We start from the raw sequence: 20,878 nt of genomic DNA, 5'->3' as shown, positions 1-20,878 counted from the left end.
CACCTCCCAGGTTCAAGTGATTCTTCTGCCTCAGCCTCCTGAGTAGCTGGGATTACAGGTGCCCACCACCACACCCAGCTAATTTTTGTATTTTTAGTAGAGACGGGGTTTCGACATGTTGGCCAGGCTGGTCTCTAACTCCTGACCTCATGATCTGCCTGCCTCGGCCTCCCAAAGTGCTGGGATTACAGGCGTGAGCCACCTCACCCGGCCAGGAGTGTTTTCTTAATGTAACAAGTTTAATCTGAAGTAAGTCTTAAATCTCCTAGTATATTTTTTCGGAAAAAAAAAAGCCAAGGAAACAAAACCAGAGTGTTGAAATGCTACCTCCAATATATGTATAACTCAAACTGATAACTGGCATAGTTTCTGACAGTGCTGCTGCTTACCAGCAGGTTATTGACAGACTGACACCTGTTCCATTCTTGAATAAATATACACTTTGTCTCTCTAGCTTAGTTTAATAAAAATCCCTGAGAAGGAGGATGTGCAGGGTGGAGTTGCTGGAGAAAACTTATGTCTTGTAGAACTCATAACTACTCAATTTACCAACTTAAAAATTAAGCTACATATTAGGAAATGTAGCTTATCACATGTAATAAGGAATTGAGATTATCAGGAAATCTTGTGTGAGGCTCAGGATCCAACATATAACTGGGCCCAGCACATACAACTGTTACCTGACTTCAATAAGAAATTTTAGAAACACAGGTCTCTGCCTCCCAGTGTAATTGCCTCAGGTTTTGTAGCACATCTCTTAACTGGAGCTTGATAATTCCACTGAAATTAATTCTATTGGTCGTATTAAAGAACTAGGTTAAAAAGTCTTTATTGCTGTACTGTAAAGCCTGTTTTGAGTGGAAGACCCTAATCTTTTAGTGAATTCCCCAAACTTTGGGTATGCTCACTGACAACACAAGTTGTAGTCTTTTTTTTTTTTTTTTTTTTTTTTTTTTTTTTTTTTTTTTGGGAGACAGGGTCTCACAGGCTGGAGTGCAGTAGCCTGATCACAGCTCACTGAAGCCTCAGCCTCCCAGGCTCAAGTGATCCTGCCCCCTTGGCCTCCCAAAGTGCTGGGAGAATTATAGGCATGAGCCACCATGCCCAGCCCATTTTAATTTTAATATATCATCAGTTGTTTCTTATACAGATCCATTAGGATGTTGAATGCCCCTTTAAAACTTTGTTGTATTTGTCGGCCAGGCACGGTGGCTCACGCCTGTGATCACAGCATTTTGGGAGGCCAAGGCAGGCCGATCACGAGGTTAAGGGATCAAGACCATTCTGGCCAACATGGTGAAGCCCCGTCTCTACTAAAAAAAAAAAATACAAAAATTAGTGGACGTGGTGGTGCGCACCTGTAGTCCCAGCTCCTCGGAGGGCTGAGGCAGGAGAATCACTTGAACCTGGGAGGTGGAGATTGCAGTGATTCAAGATGGCACCACTGCACTCCAGCCTGGGCAACAAGAGGGAAACTCCGTCTCAAAAAAAAAAAAAAAACTTCATTACATTTGTCTTTAAAAGACATAAGGCCTAGATCAGTCTTGTATGTGACTAGAATGTAGCTCTTATGGGCAGGGTTTTTTGTTTTTTGTGGTTTTTTTTTGAGACAGGGTCTTGCTGTGGTCCCCAGGCTGGAGCACAGTGGCACAATCTCAGCTCACTGCAACCTCCGGGGCTCAAGCCATCCTTCCACCTTAGCTTGCATAGTAGGTGGGACTACAGGCATGCGCCACCACACCTGTTAATTTTTGTAGAGTGGGGGGTTTTACCATGTTGCTTGGGCTAGTCTCCAACTCCTGAACTCAAGTGATCCGCCTACCTCAGCCTCGCAAGGTGTTGGGATTACAGGCATGAGCCATTGCGCCCATGCAGGTATTTTTTTTTCTCTTTTGTTCACTGATTTGTATCTCCTCATCGTAGAGTGGCGCCTGCCACATAGGAGGCATGCAGATATTTGCTTAATGAATGGCAAGTGGGTGTCAAAAATCTCTACTTGTATTACTGTTTTGACACCTTGACCTGAAGAAGTTAACCACAAATAATAAAATTCCAGTTTTTCTTTATCCTCATGTAACTGCTTTTGTCTCATAACAAGAATGCTGAAGTCTCAAGGAGAAAATTGAGTCTGTACTGCCAAAATAAATGGTTTGTCAAAATTCCGGCCCCTACTTTGTGAAACATTGGTAAGTATAAGAAGTCGGCCAGGCACGGTGGCTCACACCTGTAATCCCAGCACTTTGGGAGGCCAAGGCAGGCAGATCACTTGAGATCAGGAGTTTGAGACCAGCCTGGCCAACATGGGGAAACCCTGTCTCTACTAAAAGTACTAAAATTAGCCAGGTGTGGTGGCACACACCTGTAATCCCAGCTACTCGGAGGCTGAGTTTCTTGAAGGAGCATTTTGCAGCTAGCACCTGAAAGGCATAGTGGAGAAGTTGCCTGTTAGAACAAACATCGCAAGATCCTTAGGATTACTTTCTTGCCTCCCATTTCTGTAGTCTCTATTCTGTTTTCTTGATCTTAATGTCACCTTTGTAGTGAGCCACCTCACATATTTTAGGAAAGTTGTATAATTTGTGTAATATTTTGTCTTTCAGAATTCACCCAGTAAGTATGAGCACTTAAAACTAGGAATCAAACTTGGAGAGGCTGTTGCCTCATCTAGCACAAGTATTATGTCATAGGCAGTATGGAGAAAGATCAACTATCTTTTCTGTAAGGAACAAAAAAGTCTGATACAGTGGAGAAAACTATTCTAGACAGAAATTTAATAGTTATCTTGTTAGAATGATTGTTCTATTTCTTTTGTTGTTGCTTTTGTTTTGTTTTCTGAGATGGGGTCTCACTCTGTCACCCAGGCTGGAGTGCAGTGGTGCCATCTTGGCTCACTGCAGCCTCCGCCTCCTGGGTCCAAGCAGGTCTCCCACCTCAGCCTCCTGAGTAGCTGGGATAACAGGAGCACGCCACTGCGCCTGGCTAATTTTTGCATTTTTAGTAGAGACGGGGTTTCACCTGATCTCAGGTGATCCACCCACTTCGGCCTCCCAAAGTGTGCTGAGATTACAGGCATGAACCACCATGCCCGGCCAATTGTTCTATTTTTGATACTTCTCAGAGCTTTTAATCTCTTTAACTTAAAAGAACAGTCACCCAGGCTGAATACATGGTCTCACTGCAGAATTACACAAAAGAAATTTGGCCCAGTTTGTCTCAAAGACCCTTACAACTCCATCAGGTAAGAGAGGGAAGGGATATTGCATGAACATAGCAACTATCCCTGCTTTCAAGTGGTTTAGCAGGTTGGGTAGAACCATTTACTAGAAAAGGGTGCTGAAAAGAAAATCCGGAGCTGTCTTCTGTGTTACACTTTAAAAGATCATCTAGTCAGCCAGGCACGGTGGCTCACGCCTGTAATCCCAACACTTTGGGAGGCCAAGGCGAGCGGATCACAAGGTCAGGGGATGGAGACCATCCTAACAACAGTGAAACCCCGTTTCTACTAAAAATACAAAAAATTAGCCAGGCGTGGTGGCGGGCGCCTGTAGTCCCAGCTACTCGGAAGGCTGAGGCAGGAGAATGGCGTGAACCCGGGAGGCGGAGCTTGCAGTGAGCCGAGATCGCACCACTGCACTCCAGCCTGGGCGACAGAGCGAGACTCCGTCTGAAAAAAAAGATCATCTAGTCACAGAAAGCCTGAAAATAAGTTGGCAAGATGTAAACTAATGGGAACTCTTAAAATTGGTAACACTGCTTGGAAAATGAATTTAGCATTTATAACCTTTTAAAGTTGAACATGTGCATGCCGTACAACCCATCAATTTCACTTTAAAGCATTTATAGAAAAAGTGCACCATGGTGCATAAACAAGCAAAGTAGTCAGAATATTTGATTTTAAGTCATAGACATTCACCAATCAGACCACCAGTTAATCAGAACTTGAACCAGCTGTAAACAATATGGCCTTGCAGAGGCGTTGCTCATGGCATTCACAGTAGCAAAAGGATCCAAATGCCCAAAAAAATGACCCAAATGCCCATTGACAGGAGCATTGGTATATTATGGTATATTTCTAGAACAGAAAGCAACAATGAAAATGATTCGCAGTGTTATGCATTAGCATGGCTAAATCTATGGGGAATACTGAGGTTGAATAGTTCACAAATAAAACTTGTGTTTTAGGATACGCAAAGAAAAGAGAATGGGAAACAGTCGCCTCCTGGGGATCATAATGGGAGGAGGAGGAGCATACAGAATCTCAACAGTATTGTTGATATCCTGTCTCTTGGATGTTAGGTTCATGTGTTTTGGTAGGTGGTGGCTTCACAAGTTTTTATTATGTCTCAGCCTCCACATATGCTACATGTATTGTTTTGTACATTTTTAAAGTGTGTATACTATCCGATTTATATATAATTGTATACACAAACATTTTTATTTTAAAAAGCTGGTTAATAAGATTACATAAATGAGATTTTCAGAAAATGCTACAGGAATTCAAGCGTGGCACACAGCCTGCACCTACTAAGCACTCAAATGATGATGGGCTGATTAATTTAAGCTGGGTCTCAAAGGATGGATACCAGACAGAAATTTTAAATGAGAGTGATGGAGAGAGCACACTACAGTATATGCAAGGTCAAAGAAGTGGGAAAGATCAAAACAAGTGTGAGTGTTTCTCTCATTCTTACTGGATAATAGGAGATACATTTAGGAAAGGAGAGTTAGGAAATTAGAATGGGGACAGCCTGGAGGCACTGCAGGACACAGTGCAGGAGATGATCAAGTTATGGACAATCAATGCTTTTTTAGTGGGGGAAAAGCCATGCTTAGAGACAAAGAAATAAATAGTTCAGTTAAATGTTCTGAGTTCTCATCCAATCCCAGGTCAAATGAAAAGAGGCAAGAAGGAAGCTAACAACACCTACTGTGGACCAGTGCACTGCTAGTTTGCTCACTATCAAATTTGCCCCAAACGCTTTTACAGAGTAGGTGGTATCACCCTACTTTTATATTTAATGAGAGGTGCCGGGGTTAAATGATTTGACCACGTTCATACAGCTAGTAAAATGGTAGTACCTGAATTCAAGCCAAGTGTATATGACTCTAAAGTATATTCACTTTTCTCCACACACCAACATAGTTTAAAAAAACAAAACAAAACAAAAAAAAAAAAACTCAGGAATGAGAACACTCAAGAAGGCTTAGTTGGTAGTAACCCTTTACTTGAAGTCAAAACTTAAGCAATAAGCTGCTTCCCTGATAGCTTAATGAACATTTATGTGTATTTGCTGTTGGCTTTTATATGCAATTTTTACATGTTTCCTTTGTGAAGATTTTGGGATCCTAAAGAACCTTCTCATAACTGTACTTTGTGCATTATACAGCCACATGCATTTCCCTCATGACACAACTCACTGTGCCTTGTATTTTAGTTGTGTCCATATCTGTCTAGCTTGGAAGCTCTGGAAAGGTAAGGCCATGTTGTCTTCATCATTGTGGTACTTGCCATGCCTCTTTGTGTTTTTCATGTAGTGGACATTCATTGTTCAGTAAATATTTTATAATCGAGGCTGGAAATTAATTATCACAGCACCGGTACCTTGCAAAAACAAGGGGAAGAGCAGGGAGAAGTCAGGAAGGATTCTTAGGGAAAAGCCAGAGGAATGAAGCTTGAAGCAGCCATTTTCCTCAAGATTTTTACAACCAGTTGATGCTTCTTGGCCCATTCTCCCATTTATAGGTCAGGGAGAAAGAGTCAAGGGCATGTGTAAGGAAAAAGTTCCCAGCTGGCCCCCTCCTCGTACTTGGAGGTGAATTTGTCATTATTGTGCTGTGTGTGGAAGCGCAAGAAGGAAGGAATTAACGCGTTCTTCAGAACTGCTGATTGAGGAGCTATTTGCTGGAAGTACCACAAGTAGGCAGAGCCAGGTTGCCTTTTAAGAGTAATCGTTGTATTAGCCCAAAAATCTGGAAGCAATCCAAATATTGAAATGACTTAAATGGTCCATCCACTCTGGAATATTATGCAGTCTTTGAAAACGTTTAGAAACACTAGCAACATGAAAAAAGCCGTGATAAGGAGACAAAAAAAAAAAAAAAGTTACACTGGGTGTGGTGGTTTAGGATTGTAATCCCAGTGGGAGGATCGCCTGAGTCCAGGAGTTCAAGGCCAGCCTGGGCCACGTAGGACTCTACAAGGCATGTTTAAAAATTAGGCGGGCGTGGCGGCACCTGTGGTCCCAGCTACGCAAGAGGCTGAGGCGGGAGAACTGCTTGAACCCGGGAAGCAGAGGTTGCAGTGAGCCGAGATCGTGCCACTGCTCCAGCCTGGGCGACAGAGCGAGACTCCGTCTCAAAAATAAAGAAAAAGCCGGTTATACCTTAGGAGGGACATAAGGATGGGGGGATCAAAAAGCTGTGAAGAATTATTTTTATTCATTCAACATGCATGTATTAAGCACCCACGTAATCAAAGGCTAGGACAAAGCCAAAAAGATTCCTGCTGCAGATTCACAGTTACAATAGAATGGCCCCTTCTCACAAGAGCCACCGTATTCACACGTTGTGCTTTTCTCAGTTCAAGCGGCCTCTTCCTTTTGAGTAACCAGGGTAACCACGCTGTGCCCGCGTATGCCAGGCGGGGAGGGGAGGCCGCAGCCCCAGCCCCGCGGGGCCTGGTTGTCTAATCGAAGGGAAGTAAACGGCCCCAACGCATGCCTGACTGAGAGACGTGCCCAAGGGAGGTAGGTCGAATGAAGAGGGTTGTGTGAGTTTTGCGTGGGCAGGCGGGGTAACGGAGGAGGGAGGCCCGAGCCCCAGGCTCGGGCGGGCTGGGGGCAGGGAGGGGCGGGGTTCGCCGGCGCGCACTCCCAGGTAGGCCCCGCCCCCTCGGCCGGCTCTGCGCGCTGATTGGCCCCTGCCAGCCTCGCGCTCCCTCGCTCCGGGTTGGCGGGAGACCTTCGAGCGGGTACTGCTGCTGGCGAGCGACCGGCGAGCAACCGTCTGAGGCCAGGAGCGCTGCGGCGGAGGCTTGACCGCCGCTGCCCGGCCCTCTCCCGCGCAGCCCCGGGCTTCCGCAGGTACCTGTGCTCGCCCCCGGGAAGGGCCTCAAAGGCGAATCTCCAGTTTCGAGTGTGCCTGGTCCCTGCGTTCGCTCGCCGGCGACCCCACCGCCCGCCTTAGATGAGAAGGCAGTGCTCCAGCCTCGTCCTCACGCCGCCTCCCGTGGGCGCCCTCAGCTGCCTTCGCGGCGACGACGACACACGCGCTCCCCGCAGCGGGCTCTGGGCTGAGGGGCCTGGCGAGGGAGGCAGTGGCCGCGCAGGTTGGGGCGTTGGCCGCCCTCCGTCCGGCGGCGTAGCGGGTGAAGGTTCTCGGGGGAGGACGGGCAGGGCCGAGACCGGAGGCTGCTCCGGAAGCTCGGCCGTCTGCTCGGAGGGAGGGCCCTGGGCAGGCGCTCCCGTCTCCACGTGTGCCCGCCGCCTTTATTGTGGGGGGGAATGGAGATTTGGGGGGTCTTTTTAATAAATCCTACCTCCTTATGTCCCATTAAACACCTCTTTTTGACCCCGAGATCGTCTGCCCCAGAATTTTGAGATCTGAGCTGCTGTGTCTCAGTACCAGGCCCTTAGCCCATTTCTCAGAATTCACCAAGATTCTCTTACATGACATCCAGTAGGACTGGAGGCCCCCTAGCCTCAACCTTTTAAAAAGCCTTATGCCGAGTTGGGCGAATCCTTGAGGCCAGGATTCGAGAGCAGCCCACAGCAAAAACCCCGTTTCTACAAAAAAAAAAAAAAAAGGAAAAAAAAATTAATCGAGCATGGTGGTGCGCACCTGTAATCCCAGCTACTTGGGAGGCTGAGGCGGGAGAATCGCTTGAACCCGGGAGGCGGAGGTTGCAGTGAGCTAAAACCCGTCTCTACAAAAAATAATTTAAAAAAAAATTATCCTGGCATGGTGGCGGGCGCCTGTAATCCCAGCTCCTCGGGAGGCTGAGGCGGGAACATCGCTTGAGCCCGGGGCGGGGGGGGGGCGGGGCGCGGGCGCAGAGGTGGCAGTGAGCCGAGATCGCCTTATAGCTGGGGTCAGCTGGTTTCGTTTTCTTGGCAAGGTGATAATAAGTAATACTGGAGTGCTTACTATATGTCAAGTGTTTTACACATGATTTTATTTAATATTTTAAACAGTGATTTACTGGTTAAAGAATGTGGGACTTTGATGTCAGTTCTGCATTCAAATTCTAGCTTTATCACTTACTATGAGCCTTTGGGAAATTTCTTAACTTCTTTAAGCCTCAAATTTCTTATCTAGAAAATAAGGATAAAATAATACCTACCACATAGAGATGTTTTGAGAATTAAATGAGATAATGCATGTAACACATTCATCAGTGTCTGGCACATACTCTCTGTGTGTGACTGCACTCATAAGGAAGTTAAGGCTTACTTGCCTGTCCTGACTGAGTTGCCAATGGATATTGCTATTAGGTTTTTCATATAGGCAAATGAATCCCCAAACAACTTCCGCTTGTTTCATATTATGGCTATGAACCACCACCCTTTATATTACTCCCCAGAGAAGAGGTTATTTCAGATGCCTCTAGAATTTTTGTGATTTACTTACCAAAAAAAAAAAAAAAAAAAGAAAGAAAGAAAATCCCAGACATCCTATTCAAGTATGAATTCTGGCATGATTTTTTAATGTTCATGGAGGCCATATAAAAATTCATTGAAGGAGACCGAGCATGGTGGCTCACGCCTGTAATCCCAGCGCTTTGGGAGGCCGACGCGGGCCGATCACCTCAGGTCAGGAGTTGGAGACCAGCCTGGCCAACATGGCGAAACCCCATCTCTACTAAAAATACGAAAATCAGCGGCGCGTGGTGGCAGGCGCCTGTAATCCCAACTACTCAGGAGGCTGAGGCTGGAGAATCGCTTGAACCCAGGAGGCGGAGGTTGCAGTGAGCCGAGATCGAGCCATTGCACTCCAGCCTGGGCGACGAGCGAAACTCCGTCTCAAAAAAAAAAAAAATCATTAAAGGATTTTACCTGATGAGCATAGTTTCTCCTACTTCTCCTTCTTTCCCTATCTCTTGACCTTACTAAAATGGCTCATATTTTTAATTTGGTTTTCGTTCTTTTCCTCTGGCTTGCTCTATCAGAACTCTCATTCTCTTAGTATATCTAAATGAAGATCAAAATTAAAAGATACCCTTAGGTAGAAATTGACCAAGACTAGCATTGATAGCTTCTCTCTTTCAGCTTGTTGTATGTACCTTTCCTGCCAGTGTTTGCTTATTAAAGACAATGAAGCTCCACTTGGGGAATTTCAGACATTTTCTTCTCATTCAGTTTTCTGAAATTGTATATGAAATATCCCAACACATACATAAGGGTTTAGAGGAATAGTGTAAAGACGCCTACTGTGGACATATTTTACCTTTTTGATTGATAGAAAATTTGCATTATATTTTATGATATATCCATGATTGTTTTAATATAAAAGCACTATTTTAGGTTACGTAGCATGGAGTAAAACTTATCTTCTGGAATATGTGCCACAGTTATTTTATGTTCTGGTACATTCCACCCAAGTCTAGCCCCAACACTCAAATTTGAAGCAGAATTCTTAGCCATGGTACTATACCACTGATAACGCCATACTAGAATTTGAGAAGCCTGACTACTCTTTAGTTTCTTCTATCTAGATTTTTTTTTTTTTTTTGAGACGGAGTCTTGCTCTGTCACCCAGGCTGGAGTGCAGTGGCATGATCTTGGCTCACCGCAACCTCCGCCTCCCGGGTTCAAGCAATTCTCCTGTCTCAGCCTCCCCAGTAGCTGGGACTACAGGCACCTGCCACCATGCCCGGCTAATTTTTGTATTTTTAGTAGAGACGGGGTTTCACCAGATCGGTCAGGCTGGTCTCAAACTCCTGACCTCAGGTGATCCGCCCACCTCAGCCTCCCAAAGTGCTGGGATTACAGGCGTGAGCCACCGCGCCCAGCTTTTCTATCTAGATTTAAGGCTGCTCTTACTTTGAAAAAAATATGCAGACGAGGCCTCCAGCTGTCTCCCAGATGAGGTGGGCAGGAAAGAGCAGAAAGTTCTTACTCAAGTCTCAAGGCTCAATTTTATCACCTATTCCTCTTTCTATGGAGTTTATAACCCGTACCCCAAGTACATAATTGCCTTCAATTTGGCAGGACTTTAGGATCTAGGAAGAAAGATGGCATGAGAGGAGCAATTAGATAAGTATAATTTCCTCTGCCTAGTTCTTCAAAATGTAGCCCTGTACTATCTAATGTGGTAGCCACTGGCCACTTGTGGCTGTTAAACACTTGAAAGTGAATAATTTAATTTTTACTTTAAAAACTGAAAGAGCATATTTTTCTCTTACAAATTACTTCATTTTTAAAAATAGGACTGCATTTCACTTTCACTGTTGAAAAATTAGTATCAGAACAAATTTGTATGTAAGCATATTCATCTAAAGTCACAAAAAAAAGAAAAAAAGAATTGAGATATGCTGTAAGAGGAAAATACGCAGCAGATTTCAAAGACTTAGAATGTGAACTATCTCACTGATTTTTATATTGATTACATGTTAAAATGGTATTTTGGACATATTGGGTTACATAAACTTTATTATTAAAAGTGATTTTATCTGTTTTGTTTTGTAAGGTGGCTCTAAAAATACAAAATTACATATGTGGCTTACATTATATTTTTCAGTGCTGCTCTAACCTCACTAAATCCAATCTTATTTTCCAGTCCTTCCTTCAAAAGGGAAATTTCTGAGGGTCAGGAAGGGGAATCTGTACCTCACTCCTTGAACACCAAGGAAGGTATGGCTGCCTGAGTCACTGTGAGGTTGCATTCAGAGGTTCTCAGTAGGGTCCTAGAGTAGTTTCCTGTGTTGCCTATTCATACCTCCATTTCCCATTACCCTAGAAGTATTTGACCACAAAAATAATACTAAGTGTAGTAATTATGTGAACTAATCACCACCAAAGAAGGTGATGATTATGTATATTGTTAAACATTGATAGATTAACTTTGTCTTAGATTTTATTAGATTATAACAACATATATTCATATACACTTATAATCAGTCACTCAAATAGCTTTGTCATACACTTACAACTTTAAAAATTAGAACAGGCCAGGCATGGTGGCTCAAGCCCGTAATTCCCACACTTTGGGAGGCTGAGGCGAGAGGATGGCTTGAGCTCAGCAGTTTGAGACCAGCCTGGGCAACATAGTGAGACCTCATCTCTACAAAAATTTAAAGAACTAGCCAGATGTGGTGGCATACCCCTGTGGTCCCAGCTACAAAGCTAAGGAGGAAGGATCACTTGAGTCCAGGAGGTCGAGGCTGCAGTGAGCCGTAATCATGCCAACGTACTCCAGTCTGGGTGACAGAGCAAGACCCTGTCTCAAACACACACACACACACACACACACACACACGAGAAAAAAAAGGAAAACAGAAAAGTAAGTAAAATAAAAATTAGACCAATTTATGAAAAGCCTTCAAAGCACATCTACATTTTTTGCTAGAATTGCTTTCAACTTTTCAATAAATACCAATAAATGTTTATTGAATAAGTGAATTTTATAATATATCAAGGAATTTACCAATAAAGAGATATGGGGTTTTGTGGCGGGGGGGGGTGCTTTGTAATATAATACTTGATAATAAGTTCTGGAAATAGTTGTCCTTGTTTATAAAAAATTTGAGGTGGCATATAACAACAATATAATAAAATTATGTCAATTCAAGCAGAATAGAAAAAATTAGAAAATTAGCAGGAAAAAAGAAGACTACAAATAAATTATGAAGTCAGCATCATTTCTATAATTAACTTTCAAATTTGGTCGAGTTCTGCAGCCAAAGCAAAATGGCATACAGTATCTTATTATTTGGGAAGAGGATGTCTATTTGTTACCCAAAAGAAGCATAGCTTTTCCTAGCACTGAATTTCAGAAGCAATTTTTAATGGGAGTCACTGTCACAAATAACATTTTAATGGCAAGTTTAGTAACATTTTATATGACTGCATATGGTAGTATCATCCAGTTAGTTGTTTGTATATGAAATGAATGTGTGTGATGAATAATTGTATGTTTTATTTTTACAGGAATATTGGGAAACCAAAATGCACAATCAGATGTGTTGTGAGACACCACCTACTGTCACTGTTTATGTAAAATCAGGGTCAAATAGATCACATCAGCCTAAAAAGCCCATTACTCTGAAGTGTCCTATTTTTAAAGATAATTGGCAAGCATTTGAAAAAAATACACATAATAACAACAAATCTAAACGCCCCAAAGGACCTTGTCTGGTTATACAGCGTCAGGATATGACTGCTTTCTTTAAATTATTTGGTAGGTTTAAAATATTGTAATAGTGGTAATTATGAAGTACTAAAAACCTAGAATGTAAACATCTAATTGTTTTCATTCTGAACAAAGAGGATATCATTATTTTTGTATTAAATTTCTCATCTCCAACCAAATTTGTTTTTGTTTTACTTAGTCTTTTTTTTTTTTAATGTTGGGTTTTTGTTTGTTTTGTTTCCTTATGGATTAAAAATTCATACTCATCTAGCTTCTAGACTACTTAAGATGTCAAATTTAAATTCTGGGCAATTCAACTTCATAGTCCATGGCATGAGTTTTATTTGACCTAAAGTAAAATACTACATAAAGACTCAGGTGAGCTAACTGACCCAGTTTGACTGGGCCTAAGGGGTTTCCCAGGACTTTCTCTGCTAAACCCAAGAAAACTAGGAAGCTTGGTCACACTAGAGAAGTTTCAGGATAACAGTTTGGGAACATTGTTAAAAATTAACCATGCTTTATCATGTCCATATAATGAAACTGAGTTTGAATTTGTTTAGGTTATGAGACAGTGCTACTTTGCTGATAACATTTCTTAACATTGGCAAAAAGAAACTTCTTTGTAGTACTGTACTCCTAACCAGGAAAGAGAGGGAACTTTTTTTTTTTTGAGGTAGGGTAATAAGGTAAACAGATTAGAAAAAGGGGTGGGATAGATGAGTTCTGAAAAATATTTAGAGTAATGAATCAAGTCAAGTAGATGCTACAGTCTGGTAGATTGTAGCTTCCTTGTTTCTAGAGGAAGGTCAGGCGCATTAAAGCAAGCTAGTTACGATTTAAAGAAAAGCAAAATGAAAAGATGAAAAAGGAAAAAAATGTAAGGAATATAAGTAGAAAAAGATATAAAGATGCTTCCCCATCAGATTTAGAATATTAATAAAAGTTCCCCTTCTTTTCATTAAGAGCAGAACAAAATTATTACCTGCAAACTTTTTTAGTACCCAAAACTCATCATGAGAAACGAGGGAAAATACCTGGCTGTACCATTTTAGTAACTTAAGAAATATAAATAGAGGCTGGGTGCGGTGGCTCACGCCTGTAATCCCAGCACTTTGAGAGGCCGAGGCAGGCAGATCAGCTGAGGTCAGGAGTTCAAGACCAGCCTGACCAACATGGAGAAACCCTGTCTCTACTAAAAATATAAAATTAGCCGGGTGTGGTGGCACATGCCTGTAATCCCAGCTATTTGAGAGGCTGAGGCAGGAGAATCGCTTGAACCCGGGAGGCGGAGGTTGCGGTGAGCCGAGATCGCACCATTGCACTCCAGCCTGGGCAACAAGAGTGAAACCGTCTCAAAAAAAAAAAAAAAAAGAAATATAAATAGAATTAATGGGCCAGGCACAGTGGCTCATGCCTGTAATCCCAGCACTTTAGGCGGCTGAAGGGGGCGGATCACTTGAGGCCAGGAGTTCGAGACCAGCCTGGCCAACATGGTGAAACCCCATCGGGCATGGTGGCACATGCCTGTAATCCCAGTTACTTGGGAGGCGGAGGCAGGAGAATCACTTGAACCTGGGAGGTGGAGGCTACAGTTGAGCCGCGATCATGCCACTGCACTCCAGCCTGGGTGACAGAGCAAGACTCTGTCTCAAAAAAAAAAAAAAAAAAAAAAGCTGGATATGGTGGCTCATGCCTGTAATCCTAGCACTTTGGGAGGCCAAGGCAAGTGGATCGCTTGAGCTCAAGAGTTCAAGACCAGCCTGGGGCAACGTGGTGAAACCCCCTCTCTACAATACAAAAAAAAAAAAGTTACCGGGGCATGGTGGTGCATACCTGTAGTCCCAGCTATTTGGGGGGCTGAGGTGGGAGGATCTCAAACCCAGGAGGTTGAGGCTACAGTTGAGCCAAGATCATGCCACTGCACTCCAGCCTGGGTGACAAAGTGAGACCCTGTTTAAAAAAGGAAGAAAAATTAGCAAGGCAGAAATTATTATTCTCAGGAAATCAGTAGTTATTCTTGGAACTTTCCATGTGACTACATTGATGATATTTTAGTATACACAAATGAATATAAAGAAGTTATGCCTTTTTACTTAAAATGAAGAAGAGGAGCCTGGTGTGGTGGCATGCACCTGTAGTTCCAGCTACTCAGGAGTCTGAAGCCAGAGGATCACTTGAGCCCAGGAGTTCAAGGCCCACCTGGGCAACATAGTGAGACCCTGTCTCTTTAAAAAAAAAAAGCGGGGGAATGGAAAAAAAGTAGATTTTTCTAGATTACATTCTGACAACTATTAATGTATTTTAAGATTATATATTTTAGCCCTTTAGAATTGAAATATTTTACCTACTTTCTAGATGTTATTTTTAACAATGTGTTTGTTTGTTGATCTTTCTATCCTAATAGTTTTTTCAAAATGTTAATTATAAATGAATTATGAATCCTTTTTATATAGACATTTTCATATGTATTTGAGTAATAGAAAGTGGAATAGAGATAGAGAAGAATGCAAAACTAAAAATACTATTGGATATTCAGTAAACCAAACACTTCTACCATTCTCCAATCTGAGCCATATATTAAGGCAAATCAGATGGGATGATGAAGGATAAAGCTGTACAGTCTTTGCAATGGTAGATACACCAAAGAACTGAAAACTCCACCTTAGGCAACACTGGTTCATTCATCTTTGTTTTATTTCTAAGCACCATGTATAATCTCTTGACATAGAAATTAATTATGTTTTTAAAAGACAAGTTATAGCTATCTTTTGTTGTAGATGATGATTTAATTCAAGATTTCTTGTGGATGGACTGCTGCTGTAAAATTGCAGACAAGGTAAATTTGGTAACAGTATAACCATTAACCAGCATTATAATGTAACTGAACCATTAGAGCTTTAATAAGACCTTATAAGAATTTTCTATCTTATTAGTTATGATTAAGAAAAGAGCTAGTGGCCTGGTGCAGTGGCTCACACCTGTAATACCAAAACTTTGGGAGGCTGAGGTGGGTGGATCACCTGAAGCCAGGAGTTGGAGACCAGCCTGGGCAACATAGTGAGACCCCCATCTCTAAAAAATTTAAAAATTAGCCAGGTGTGGTGGCATGCACCTGTAGTTCCAGCCACCCAGCTGAGGTGGGAGGATCACTTGAACCCAGAAGTTGGAGGATACAGTCTATAATCAATTGTGCCACTGCATTCCAGCCTGGACAATAGAGCAAGACTCTGTCTCTAAATAAATCAATTAAATTTAAAAATTAAAAAAATAAGAGCTAGCCTGCACTGCTCCTTCAAAGCAGAAGCTTTACACGTTAATTTCTGGAATTAGCATATAGCATAGATTCAGTCTATACTTGAGGAATTGTAGAATATTATTGATTACATTTAAATGACCTTAAATTTGTATTTGATTGAAAACAAATCAAAACAGGTGTGGCAGTTCATGCCTGTAATCCCAACACTGTGGAAGGCCAAGGCGAGAGGATCACTTAAGCCCAGGAGTTCCAAGACCAGCCTTGGCAACATAGGGAGATCTGGTCTCTAAAAAAAAATAATATATATATATATATATTATCTGGACATGGTGACTCATACCTGTTGTCATAGCTACTTAGAAGGCTGAGGCAGGAGGATTGCTTGAGCCAGGGAGGTCAAGGCTGCAGTGAGCTGTGATACCACCACTGCACTCCAGCCTGGGTGACAGAGCAAGACCCTGTCTCAAAAACGAACAAAAACCAAAAAACCACAAACAGAAAATCAGTATAGACTTAATACATTTTGATCAGTTATTACCTTTTATCAGGCTGTGGAGAAAAAGTATTCTGAGATTTACTTTACTAAGGTAGTCTGCATTTTAGTATTTTGTAAGTCAGAGAAAACAAATCTCAGTGATTTGTAGGGTAAAATTAGTTTAACATGTTTAGGAATCAGTGTTTCATAAAAGAATGTCTAACTTACACACTGGGAGCAGCGATGTTTCTATGTTCTTTAGATTTTGTTGAATGGTTAAAATTTCAGCTTTGTCGCTCATACCTGTGATCCTAGCGCTTTGGGATGCTGAGGCAGGCAGATCACCTGAGGTCAGGAGTTCAAGACCAGCCTGGCCAACATAGAGAAACCCCGTCTCTACTAAAAATACAAAAATTAGCCGGGTGTGGTGGTGCCCACCCATAGTCCCAGCTACTCGGGAGGCTGAGACAGGAGAATTGTTTGATCCCAGGAGGCAGAGGTTGCAGTGAGCCGAGACCGAGCCACTGCACTCCAGCCTGGGTGACAGATCGAGACTCTGTCTCAAAAAAATAATAATAAAATAAAATTTCAGCTTTGTATTTTTCAATTTTTTCTTTTAGAAAAAAATTTCTCATGCTAAGAATTTTCAGCTTTGTAAATGCCATTTTGTACCAAGCAGTCATATTTGAAAATTAAGCGTGACTTTACATCACTACTAGCCAACAGTAAAGGGAATGAATGGAAGGTTAGCTTGTGATTAAATACAAAGTACTGGGGTGAAGATTTTTATTTAAGCTTAAGATGACAAGGATACACTAGAAGAAGGTTTATAAAATTTTTTAAATTTCATTTTGGAAAATTTAAAACATACACAATTTGAAGTAAATAGAATAGAACAAAGAGCCTCCATATGCATCTCATCTAGCTACAATAGATCAACTGTGGCCGTTCTTGTTTCTTCTAATGCCTCCCACCAAAAACGATTATTTTGAAGCTGATCCCAGACATCCTAACATTTTATCCATAAATATTTCACAGTATATCACTAAAAGTTAAGGGCTGTTTTAAAACAATTACAATGTCATAGTACTTTTAAAAATTAACAGTAATGCTGTAATATCAAATATACAATTCATGTGGAGTTATGATGTGGTTTTCTTTTTTTTTTTTTTTTGCGATGGAGTCTCACTCTGTCATCCAGGCTGGAGTGCAGTGGCGCGATCTCAGCTCACTGCAACCTCTGCCTCCCGGGTTCAAGCAATTCTCCTGCCTCAGCCTCCCGAATACCTGGGATTACAGGCATGTGCCACCACGCCTGGCTAATTTTTCTGTATTTTTAGTAGAGATAGGGTTTCACCATATTGGCCAGGCTGGTCTCGAACTCCTGACCTTGTGATCCACCCGACTCGACCTCCCGAAGTGCTGGGATTACAGGCATGAGCCACTGCGCCCGTCAGGAAGTTTTAAACTTTATGGTTTTAAGGTGCAGTAAAGTTGTTGCGCAGAAGGGGGCAGTGTTTGGAAAGTAACTACCTGGAGTACTGTCTTAACACTCTCAAGAGTACTTTACTGGAAGTTACCGTGAAAACTTGGTATCACCTTTGTGGCAAATCCTGTTACAATAGGATGAATAAATGTCTTATGAGAGATAATCTGATACATTATTATAACTTGTTTTTAATTTGAACAGACAGAACCTGGCATATGTGCTAATAATCAGGCTAGAGATGTATCTTTCTAATAATATATTTAAAACACATTCTCCCCATGAAAATAGAGCCATGTTATTCTAATTTCTGCAGTCATTTGGAAATCATTTTAAAAAGTTATTTTAAAAAGTGAGTATGGATTTCTGCAACTAAAAGGGTTTAGAAAAATTATATATACACATACATACACACAAATAGAGATAGCAAACATGGCAAATTTGGTGCATCTAAGTGAGGATGCATGGCTGTTCATTTTGCTGCTACTTCAATTTCTGTATAGGTTTGAAATTTGAATTAGATAAAAGTGGGATTTTAGCTCAAACTATTGAGTCCATTCTAGTTTATAATGATATAATAAATAGTCAAGAATTACTTTTCACTGTTCACATGGTGGATTACAGGAAGCCAAAAATTAAGTACACAATTATATAATAAGTAACACTTTATTGTTTTAGCTTATTCATCAGAAAATTTTAAAGTTAACTATTTTAAAGCAGTTTTATTTATGAAAGCAAAACATTAATATTAATTTTTAACTTTTTTCCTTATAGTATCTTTTGGCTATGACCTTTGTTTATTTCAAGAGGGCTAAATTTACTATAAGTGAGCATACCAGGATAAATTTCTTTATTGCTCTGTAAGTATACTTTCTACTAAGTGATTTTTGTGTTATCTATTATATATATTACACCTTATTTAAAACAGAGGCTGTTTAAAACCTTATGTATATCTTTGAATAGGCCTTCCTGTATAAATGCTATACATTTTTTACTTTAATAGGATATTTTTATGTTTTTTTCCACATCATGCTATATGCCTACGATTTCCTTTTTTTTTAAAACTTATTTATTTTTGAGAAGGAATCTTGCTCTATTGCCAGGCTGTAGTGCGGTGGCACGATCCTGACTCACTGCAACCTCTGACTCCCTGGTTCAAGTGATTATCCTGCCTCAGCCTCCCAAGTAGCTGAGATTACAGGCACGTGCCACCACGCTCAGCTAATTTTTGTATTTTTAGTAAGAGACGGGGTTTCACCATGTTGGCCAGGATGGTCTTGATCTCCTGACCTCGTGATCTGCCCGCCTCGGCCTTCCAAAGTGCTGGGATTACAGGTGTGAGCCACTGCGCCTGGCCAAGATTTCTTGGAGTATTCCACTTCAGTTTGTATTGCATGTTTTACATTTTTCAGAATGCTTCCATATAAATTATTCCAAATTCTCCTCTTTGTGACTTAGATATTTTTTAAAACCAGAATATTCTCTGAAATTTTCAATTAATATATAGTAAAAATCACCATAATCGTTGCCCTTTTACATTGAACAACCTGTGGAAAATGTTCTAAACATAGTCTTTGTGGACCTATATCTATAACATAGGCATTATTCATATTTGATCCCATTGGTATTCACTGGCTCTTTTACTAAACACACCGAGCTGTGACAAAGGAATACAGTCTATCTTCCAATTCTTCCATTGACTTTATATTAGTTTATATTCATTGCAATCTGTGAAATGGTTTTCCAATCTATAGGTCAGAATTCATTTAGAATTTGTATTATTTAAGAATATGTTTCTGGCCAGGCACGGTGGCTCACGCCTGTAATCCCAACACTTTGGGAGGCCGAGGCGGGTGGATCATCTGAGGTCAGGAGTTCGATACCAGCCTGGCCAACATGGTTGAAACCCTGTCTCTACTAAAAATACAAAAGTTAGCTGGGCGTGGTGGCAGGCACCTATAATCCCAGCTACTCGGTAGGCTGGGGCAGGAGAATCGCCTGAACCCGGGAGGTGGAGGTTGCAGTGAGCCGAAATCACACCACTGCACTCCAGCCTGGGAGACAGAGCAAGACTCCGTCTCAGGAAACAAACCAAAAAAAGAATATATTTCCTTTTCTACCCTATAGCTGCATATAATGCTGCAGTTGGGAATGCATGAATATATATATGAATATATATATATACATGAATATATATATATGCATTCTTTTCCTTTACATACAGTCTTATAATGTTTAGAATGCATATATATATGCATTCTTTTCCTTTCTATACAGTCTTATAATGTTTCCTTTCTGTGTATTCTTATAAGACTCTGAACTTCTATTATCATTCTTCCACATTACCTTTCACAATTATTTGTTTCATACTTACTTGCCTTCTCTACTTAATTGTAGGCTCCTTATGGGCAAGGAACATATAACATTTTATTTCATCTTCCAATTACTAACATATAGGAGGTTCTTAATTTTTTTTTTTTTTTTGAGACAGGGTCTCACTCTGTCACCCAGGCTGGAGTGCAGCAGCATGATCTTGGCTCACTGCAACCTCTACCTCTAGGATTAAAGTGATCTTCTTGCCTCAGCCTCCTGAGTAGCTGGGACCACAGGCACATAGCACCACACCTGGCTAATTTTTTATTTTTTATTTTTTTTAAAGATGGAGTTTTGCCATGTTGCCCAGGTTGGTCTCAAACTCCTGACTTCAAGCCATCCTTCCCAAAGTGCTGGAATTACAGGCGTGAGCCACACACCTGGCCTTCTGGCTGCTTTTAAGACCTCTTTTTCTTTGGTGTTTGGCACTGGTTTCTGTTTAATAACTTACTTGGGATTTGGTAAGCTTTCTGGATTTGAAAATTAAGGATTCATGTTTTTTGTTTTTGTTTTTTTGTTTTTTGAGATGGAGTCTTGCTCTGTCACCCAGGCTGGAGTGCACTGGCACAATCTTGGCTCACTGCAATCTCCGCCACCCAGGTTTAAGTGATCCTTCCACCTCAATCTCCCAAGTAGCTGGGACTACAGGCACAGACCACCATGCCTGGTTAACTTTTGTATTTTTAGTAGAGACAGGGTTCCACCTTATTGGCCAAGCTGGCCTCACACTCCTGTCCTCAGGTAATCCACCTGCCTCAGCCTCCCAAAGTACTGGGATTACAGACGTGAGCCACTGAGCCTGGCCTGAAGATTGATGCCTTTCAACAGACAATTCAGAAAATTCTATCCACTGTCTCTTCAAATATTCCTCTTCCTCTGCTATCTCCTTTTTCTCCTTTTGAAACCAATTAAACTTGTTATGGCTCCCTCGGTCTTC

The 20,878-nt window shown here is 41.4% G+C and overlaps 1 protein-coding gene across 2 annotated transcripts in view; it reads left to right on the top strand.

Annotated features, from left to right (window-relative positions):
* The first annotated feature begins 6,968 nt into the window (after positions 1-6,968).
* The window catches only part of SPDYA (speedy/RINGO cell cycle regulator family member A), a 32,136-nt gene continuing 18,226 nt past the window's right edge, over positions 6,969-20,878 (top strand). The window contains exons 1-5 of one of the 2 annotated variants that reach the window (XM_003262678.3): positions 6,969-7,082; positions 10,777-10,850; positions 12,147-12,396; positions 15,129-15,187; positions 18,343-18,428. In XM_003262678.3, coding sequence (XP_003262726.1) covers positions 12,165-12,396; positions 15,129-15,187; positions 18,343-18,428 — 377 coding nt within the window. In that variant the 5' untranslated portion in view covers positions 6,969-7,082; positions 10,777-10,850; positions 12,147-12,164. The remainder of the gene's footprint in view (positions 7,083-10,776; positions 10,851-12,146; positions 12,397-15,128; positions 15,188-18,342; positions 18,429-20,878) is intronic. The other variant, XM_012501477.2, reaches the window with a different exon arrangement.

Source organism: Nomascus leucogenys, chromosome 19 (assembly GCF_006542625.1).
Source record: "Nomascus leucogenys isolate Asia chromosome 19, Asia_NLE_v1, whole genome shotgun sequence".
Lineage (NCBI taxonomy): Eukaryota > Metazoa > Chordata > Mammalia > Primates > Hylobatidae > Nomascus > Nomascus leucogenys.
Note: the sequence above shows the minus strand (reverse complement) of the source record. Positions and strands in the feature narration are given on the sequence as shown.